The following is a 9524-nucleotide window of genomic DNA, read 5'->3' as shown; positions in this document are numbered from 1 at the left end:
GGGAGGGAGGAGTAGAGAGGGGGAGGAGGCAGGGGGTGAATACAGCATCTACTAAGATATAAAAAGGCAGTTGAAATAAACAAGACATATTATTTCTGACCAATCAGCGGTGGTCTCTGCAGTAGAAAACATACATGGAAAAGAGATCACAAAAATCTGTGCAATCAGTTTCTCTGTCACAAAACAGCTGTATAAAAAACACAAGTAGGAAGAAGTGGCCCTTAACCACAGGCCCGGGGTCAGGTGTGTTTTCAACCCCTAATGGTAAACGTTAGGATTGGGGGTAGGAAAAATCTGATCATAGACCTGTGGTTAAGAGCAACTTATACCTCAAGCATAAAAACATCCCCCAGCCCCATGTAAAGACGGTAGGTAGGTAACATGGAGGCTACCAGTGATTATGTGTTCAGTTGTGGCTCTCCTTGGAGAAAGCTATAGGGAGTATGAATGCAACCATAATAACTTGTTTTAGAAGTGCTTTACTGGAAGCTCTGCATATAAACAGTTTATTAAGCATAAGTAAACTCTTTGTAAACCATGCATCATGTACACCAGTTATTTCCTCTGGAGCTCAGTTGGTAGAGCATGGCGCTTGTAATGCCAGGATAGTGGGTTTGATTCCAGGGACCACCCATATGTGAAATGTATGCACGCATGACTGTAAGTCGCTTTGGATAAAAAGCGTCTGCTAAATGGCATATATTATTATATTTCATTAGTAAATACATGTGTATTAATTATTTGTTATGAGGAATATATCAATCATGTTTTAGTCATATTATGTATAGCAGCTTACGGTGCAAAATAAATATTCATACTGTCTCCCTTTTAGCTCTGATCCTCACATGTTTTTCAAGTTTGACGAGCGCCAAGAAGCACACAGGAGATAGCAAGCACTGATCATATCCTCCAGTCAGACCTACATAATCAACTATAAAATACACCCCAGAGAAGAGGCAACTGTCAATCTAAAAACTGAAATCAATTAGCCAGTCGTTAGTTCATAGAAGACTATGATGTATATGTATAGAATACTGTCGTTAGTTCATAGAAGACTATGATGTATATGTATACAATACTATTGTGTTGTACACATGACCACTGCACAGGTTGGAGTAGAGTTTGCCTTGCTGTTGTGGGATCAGTAGGTAGCTAGTTTTGCCCAACAGACCCCTGGAAGCCAGATAAGAGATTGAAGGCAGGAATTAGGCGTTGTGTACTGTGTTTTTTTCGACTGATTGTGCACTGTGCTATTAAGAAAGACAAGCAAACTATCAAAATGCAGTAGAAAATGCTTTGAAAGAATAAAATGCTTAGTTTTTTTGTACACATCCTATTTGGTAAAGGCACAGTAGTCCAAAAGTCCAATCATCCCCCCAAAATGTGTCCCACCATTACAGTAAAAACCACAAACAAACCGTTGTACAGCAACTTTCCCAAGAGCATCGGTCAACCAATCAGTCAACCAATTGTAAGTTCAAAGAGCGAGAAACACAGCTGCCAATTAATAAATAAAGGTAATAAATAAATGCAGCGTTGTCAAGTCAACATGTGAATAAATAAACAGGGTTTATGTCTGTCTGTGAGTGGACTCTTCTCTCTGGGTGGTCTTTAGTCTTTCACTGAGCCATTTAAAGGATTAAGTTGTCCCTAGAAGCTGATCTAAGGTCTGTTTGGTATTCTATCCCCTACCGGTTAGACCATTGAAATTTGATTTATTGTTTAACGGATAACCCGCTTCACATTTCTCCACACAGAATAAAACCCAGTTGTGTTTCATTCGTTTCACAGTCATAATCGATCTTCACCCAAAACACCTTGCATCCGTCCTCACAAACAGATTGTGTCATGTTGGTGGATTGACATTGAATAGATTCTAAACCTCTTTAGACTTCCGTAGAGGTTCCTGACACGTCCTCTTAGATGTTATTCAGCTCTAGAGGTCATTCAGTAGTCTAATGGCATCTGGCTAGTTGGATTATTCCTCACTTCTATCCGTAATGCCTCGGTCTATTGAACTGTCTGTCTGCTGTTATTCACTGGAAGCATCATCTCTGAGGAGATTCCAGGAATATCATTCCAGGAATATAACTATCCTTAATCCCCAAATCTTATCCCACCTGTCCTCCTAACCATCCTCTCCTCGTCACCTCTCACCTCCTTGCCTCCACCCACCTGAAACACAAATATCCCTAAGCCAACAGCGTTTCGATTAAGTTTGCATAGTGGCATTTACCTTTTCTTAAGTGGAGTAAGAGAGTATACCATTCAGTCAATCAGAGATCCAATATTCTATAAACAAGCGATGGGCTTTAAGAGGTGTTTACCAACCTTCCCAATCTACAACCACTATTTGTGCAAAAAAATCTGATTGTTATGGAACTGTGATTATGATTCACAAGGACACATTCTGTCCTCATGTAGTAATAACTGTAGTCTCTCAGATATCATTTTCATGAATGGTCCTAATTGTGTTTAGGTAGTTGCAAAAGATCCATCATTAAGGAAACACATCAGCACCTAAAACCATGGCTGCAGTCCAAATTCAAATTAGAGAGTGATGATCGGAGAGGCAACGTCCTTGGTGGAAATCTTGAAGTTGAGCTTAAAAACAACCAACCTAAAGCTATTCATGTATCTAGCAAGCTAACGTAGCTAGCTACAGTTATCCATAGCTGGCTAGCTAGTTTTATAGTTTGGTCATTTATTGCAATACATTTCAGAATTCACCAAAATATGTTTATGAAGCTAGCTAGGTTTTATAGGCTCCTCACTACCACACTAAGCCAATTTGGCAACGCTAAAATCAATGTCATTTATATATATTTAGCAAGCTAGAATCATCATTTTGTCAGACGTGGTGAGTGAACGTGACATTCGCGGCCACCGGAGTATGATACGTGACTACAATTTGCATTGAATTGTGGGTCATATAAACCCCGCAAGTGATCAAAGTTCTTCACTCGCTCCCTCCAGCTAAATCGAGGCCCGAGGGGGCAACGTTAGTGAATTGGACCTCCACTTAAGATGGCAATCAAACTGCATCCGGTTCAAAGGGGATTCCCCCAAGGGAAAGTGGCTAGTGCAAGGGCTGAGGGGCTAAAAATAAAGTGTTTGGACTGCAGCCCATTTCTACCCGACTCTCCCTAGCACATCAGCTTTTGCATGTTGACGTAGTCACACTAGCCTGCTGGTCGGAGTGCTCAGTGCATCAGGTCTATAAAGGGGCGGGGTTAACCCTGCTCTTACACTCCACCCTTTTCAAAGGCTTTGCTGTGATTGAATGAGCCTGGACCCGCCCCTGACAGGTCTTTACGGTCTTTTTCCCAGTCTTCCCGGCAACAGGCTGGCTTTGGCACCCGATTGGCTGCGGCTGGCTTTGGAGGTTGTTGAAGGGTGTGGTGGAAGAGATTAGGCTGTCCTGCATGGCTGGACTGCCCCTGGTGGTGGGAGGTGGCATGACAGGCAGCAGCTGTTTCCCCTCCATTGGTTTCCAGGGGGAAAGGATGGGCACTACAAGGACCGAGGTGGGACCGGGTTCAGAACAGAGCCCCGCTTTGTTGCTCGATGACTCTCCCTCTGTCTCTTTGCTGTCCTCATCTTCCTTTCTCTCATTCTCTTGGTCGCTGGTGGGGTCCTGGGGGTGTGGGGGTACGTCTCCCCCCTCCTTCCCCCTCTCCTCTCCTCCACCGGCGTTGAGCCTCTTAAAGAGTACAGGAGGAGGGGTGTCAGAGTCTGTGTCTGACCAACTCAGTCTGCGCTTCTGGAGAGAGACAGAGAGAATGTTGTCGGCCACAACTTATCAACATATTATTGTGTGTGCGCGCGTGAGTGTTTGTGTGTTCTCACCTTCACAGGGATGTGCGACTGGTCTCTGTGCCTGTGTGGGGGGGTGCTGCTGAGGCTGTCCCGGGGGGAGAGGTGAGGGGGGAAGAGGGTAGGGGCGGTAGGTGGGGCCAAGGGGGACACCTGTGGAAACCACATCTTCAGCATCGTCTCAACCTGGAGAAGAGTGTTCATATACTTTTCCCTACGGAGGTGGAGAGAGAGGGAGGAGAGAATGGAGAGATAGAGAGAGGAGGATTATAATGTTTAGAAAACAATAGCATGGACATTAACATTCCTGTTCTCATCTACTAAACACAGATCCAGACTAAATCCACTTCTCTCTCTAAACATTCAAACTGGACTACTTATTATGAAAGCTCTCTTTCTGCTGTTGTGACAGAATGCTGAAACTGAGTAGTGCAGGGTTGAGTCCAGTACGCACATAAACAGGTGTGTGTGTGTGTGTGTGTGTGTGGTCTTACCCGATGTTGGGTCTCCGTAAGATCCCTACGATCCTCTGGATGCGGTCCATGGCTGCACTCTGCTGGAAACTACTCAGACCTGTCAATCAAATACATAATCCTCCAGTCAGCATTCACACTGTAACACTGTCTGACACACACACACACACACACACACACACACACACACACACACACACACACACACACACACACACACCAGACATACACACACACACACACACACACACACACACAGACACCAGACATACACACACACACAGACACCAGACATACACCCACCCACACAGATATACACACAGACACCAGACACACACACACACACACCAGAACACACACACACACACCAGACATACACACACCCACACAGATATACACACAGACACCAGACACACACACACACCAGACATACACACACACACACACACACACACAGACACCAGACATACACACACACACACAGACACCAGACATACACAGACACCAGACACACACACACACACACAGAGACACCAGACATACACATACACACACAGACACCAGACATACACAGACACCAGACACACACACACACACACACACACACACACACACACACACACACACACACACACACACACACACAGACACCAGACATACACACAGACACCAGACATCACACACACACAGACACCAGACATCCACACACACACAGACATACACACACACACACACACACACAGACACCAGACATACACACAGACACCAGACATACACACACACACACACACACATATGCACAGACACCAGACATACACACAGACACACACACAGACACCAGACATACACACACGCACACAGACACCAGACATACACATACAGACACCAGACACACACACACACACACACACACACCAATACGCCTACAGATGAAAACTACAGACATAGTAGCTGCAGACTAGATCAATACAGACTAGATCAATACAGACTAGATCAATACAGACTAGATCAATACAGGCTGCAGCATCACACACCAGTGTAGGAGAATGGTGCTTACCACGGTCAAATCGTCCCCCCTTCAGTCCATTCAGCAGCTCCAGTAAGGGCCTTACAAACCCCTGCAGCTCAGCACACTGAGAGAGAGAGAGAGAGAGAGAGAGAGAGAGAGAGAGAGAGAGAGAGAGGAGAGATGATTATTAATGGGGTACAGTACTGTGGTCAAGCTGTCTCTGAAGTTGGTTCAGTCTCAAACATCTGTAGGAAGATGATGTCTTCCATCCCAATCCCTTCATCTCTCTCTGACATTCACCTTCTGGGCAAAGAGCAGGTCTCCCTCTGTCTTCTCTCTCTCCGTCTCGCTTGTTCTCTGTCTCTCAGCTGTGACCCTGGGGTGACCTGCAGTAACCTCTGAACCCCGTGACTCCTCCTCCTCGCGGTCAGTGAAGCCGTCACACGCCCACTGGGACTCGGGACTCTCTGCCCCGGCACTGCCGTTGCCCCTGACCATGCCCCCAGTGCAGAGGATGACGGAGGGGGAGCGTTCGGACAGGAAGACGTCAGTGTCATCCTCCGCCTGCTCAGAGTGGTTGAACAGGTAGCTGTCACTGGAGCTCAGCGAATCAACAGAGGGCTGGGAGGAAGTGCTGCCCTGCGATTGCATCACTGTGTGATTGGAGAGAGAGGGGGAAAGGGGGGAGAAGTGAGAGAGCAGGGGGGAAGGGGGGAGAAGTGAGAGAGCAGGGGGAATGGGGTAAACAGAGAAAAGATTTACAATAACTGCCAAGTAACAAAATGTGTCCTCTATGACAACAGCCAAATGACATTGTAAATTCAACTGAGAGTAAGAAAAATCCAACCCATATTTATGTTTATTTATTTTCCCTTTTGTACTTTAACTATTTGCACATAATATGACATTTCAAATGTCTTTATTATTTTGGAACTTTTGTGAGTGTAATATTTACTGTTAATTTTTTTTCATTGTTCATTTCACTTTTGTTTATTATCTATTTCACTTGTTTTGGCAATGTAAACATATATTTTCCCATGCCAATAAAGACCTTAAATTGAAATTGAATTGAAAGAGGAAGAGCGACATTGCTGTGGAAATTGCTATAGGGGAGAATTTTTTTTATCCTACAACCCAAAAATAATAACACCAATTCAAAATGGTGGGTCTACCAGTGGCCTAGTTTAACATGATGTAGAGCGTGACTGGGGGCATGCAGTAGGCACACAATGGCAGTGCATGTCTGGCTCCCATTGAGGGGAGAGGAGATGGAGAAAGAGAGAGTGAAACGTGAGGGGGAAGGGTGTGAATAGAATAAGCAGTAGTAGAATCCAATAAGGCAGGATGGGTCTTTCTCTCTCTGACTCTCTCCTCCTCGGCCTCCGGGGTTCTCTCTCTCTCTCGCTCCTCTCCTCTTACTCGCTCTTTCTCTCCATCCCCCCTCACTCTGATTCACTCACTATACCACCCCCCTCCTCTCAGTTTTTCTGTCTGCCTCCCATCTCTTCCTCTCTTTTCCTACCCTGTAACCCCCTCCTCTGTAGACAGTACTCCTTCCCCTCCCCCCCTCTAATCTGGGAGTCCCTGTTGGTTTGTGACCTCAGACTACATTAAGAGTGGTAACATGAGCACACTAGTATCTCCACACACACACACACACACACACAAGGTCTAACGCCCACCACCCAAAAATACACACTTTCGTATATACACCCTCCACACACACACAACATACCGTTTAACACACCCCACACACACTGATAAAGTCTCACCACACACATTCTGCTAGAGAGCAAACCCTCTGTGATAATAGTCCCTCTGCAATGTACACACACACACACACACACACACACACACACACACACACACACACACACACACACACACACACACACACACACACACACACACACACACACACACACACACACACACACACACACGTGAATTCACTGTTTAATAGTCTGTCACAGAAGTTGTGATTTTTATAACCACACACACTTGTGTAGTTGTGTATTTTATTCCTCTGGATTTGAATGATATATTTTTAACTCTGTATTGTTGGGAAAGACTCGCAAGCATTTCACGGTAAAGTCTACACACGTCATATTCGACACATGTGACAAATACAATTTGTTTTGATTCCACACACACACACACACACACACACACACACACACACACACACACACACACACACACACACACACACACACACACACACACACACACACACACACACACACACACACAAACTTATTAATTCACTTCACTGTTTAATAGTCTGTCACATAAGTTGTGATTTTTACAAGAAAAGGACCACAGTACACTTGGGTAACATAATTATAACAATCCTAAAATCGATTATAACAGATTGATTATAACTATGGTGGCTCTTTCCTGGGACTTGTGCTGTCCCAATTACGCCTATCATTTAGATAGACTTTGTGGGAATGTAAAGATGAATGACTGGATGCATGCCAATATTATGTAATACAAAGACATAACATGGACCAATGGATCAACCCACTGAATCATATGAGCCAAAACTCATACACTCCTCAGCTTTTTCTCTCGGTGTGTCTGTGTTGGCCCGGCCCCGTGTAGGTATGTAGGCTGCAGGGGAATTTCACTGTGTCTCAGGTGGTGTGTGTGTGTGTGTGTTTGAGGAACGTGATCATGACAAACACAAACATTACAACTGACACAAATGACGCTAAGCACAATAATTATACTTCTAACGAACACTGACAAATGTAATATATTATGTTCAAGTCTGACGTTGACAAAGGTCTAGCAATTGTTCCATGCTTTTAGAATGAACGCTAGCCTCCAGCTCTATAACACTGTAACACATCAACGACGTAACAAATCAGCAGTAGGCTAGCCTACACTAAACATAACGGACGTAATTAAGGAAACGCTGTATCATGTCTCTGGTATAGCCTATCACAGTCAATTCCTTAAACCACGCAGGAATGTAGCAATGTAACATTTTAAAGAGAACACTCACCTGAAATATTGCAACTAAATAACAGCAGTAGAACCGGCCACGGTTGCCAGAAACGGCCTTGATAACGTCTCTCTCTGTAGCCCACTTGCCGATATTTGTCTCACACTCGCTGGAACATCAGGTCGGCAGTCTCCTTCCTCTCACGATCGCCGGACCTTCATTGGTTTGCCTCTTTGCTAGTTCTTTCTATCTCCACGGTTTACGAGCTTCAACATGTGCACGGATACACGTGCCCACATTAGTTCGTGCCCTATTGGTTGTTCGTCTGAAGTTACAAACCCCATTGGTGGATCCATGCAGCCAGTGAATGCTTTACTGCCTGCTGATTGGTGGGTCAGCGGGGCACTCAAAGCCCCGCCCATACATGTGGGGCTCGTGGTTCGGGCTCGTGGTTCGGGCTGAGTGGGTAGTCTACTCGTGCCTCAGTCTACTACGGCTGAGCGGTGTAAACACACGCACACGCTTTTTTAGGCCTATAGAGTTATTATAATGAATGCCTAGAATAAAATGAGTTATACTGTATAAAAGATTTAGGATAAAGGCGTAGGCCAATATGATGACTATTTTGTACCTGATGGTCTAATCCTAAATGCTATATTAGGCAGGCCTATAACTCTGAATAAACTGGTGGGCTAAGGGTTCTTTCATGGACATGAGAAGTGCGCACGTGAATACGCGGCACCATTCAAGGTCACCCCTCACACCGGGTCTGGAACAGAGTTCAGAGTTCTGTTCTCATCGTTCTGATCTAGAGAAACACACAACCACAAGTCATTATTAACGTGTGAAGTAGGCTACCGCGGGAACAGAGAGGAGAACGAAGATCATATTGATACAGTTATTATGGGCTGCGCAGCCTGTAGAATCCATGCCAGTATGTTTTTTTTGTGAATGTGGCTGTTCGCGTTGTTTTGTACTGTATAATGTCAATGTTAGTTAATAATGGTTTTCAATAAATCAGAAATGTGTAGATGTGTTTTCAATAAAGAGATGTGTGGACAGGTAACACAAAGTTCCCAACAATGCGAATATTCTCTTCACTCACTATATGTTTTACGGTCAAATAGTAAACACTTTTGGATTTGATATGGTCTTCTAGGCATGGAAAGCCAATACAGTCACAGAGGCATATAGCATACGTGCTTAGGGACCTAAAGCTTTCCATCCTCTCATACATACAGCTAAACATTAACCCAATGACCCTCTTCACCAT

The 9524-nt window shown here is 44.7% G+C and overlaps 1 protein-coding gene across 1 annotated transcript; it reads right to left on the bottom strand.

Moving 5' to 3' along the window:
• Positions 1-490: 490 nt before the first annotated feature.
• On the bottom strand, positions 491-8560 carry LOC123743167 (uncharacterized). Its single transcript, XM_045718863.1, has 6 exons — positions 8312-8560; positions 5599-5951; positions 5347-5422; positions 4311-4389; positions 3850-4030; positions 491-3763 (listed from the first exon to the last, which is right to left on the bottom strand). Exons 2-6 carry the CDS (start codon positions 5947-5949, stop codon positions 3218-3220), a joined length of 1233 nt encoding a protein of 410 aa, XP_045574819.1. The 5' UTR covers positions 5950-5951; positions 8312-8560; the 3' UTR covers positions 491-3217.
• Positions 8561-9524: the final 964 nt, after the last annotated feature.

This window comes from Salmo salar, chromosome ssa05 (assembly GCF_905237065.1).
Source record: "Salmo salar chromosome ssa05, Ssal_v3.1, whole genome shotgun sequence".
Lineage (NCBI taxonomy): Eukaryota > Metazoa > Chordata > Actinopteri > Salmoniformes > Salmonidae > Salmo > Salmo salar.
The sequence above is the reverse complement of the archived record's forward strand: the minus strand, read 5'-3'. Positions and strand labels throughout refer to the sequence as shown.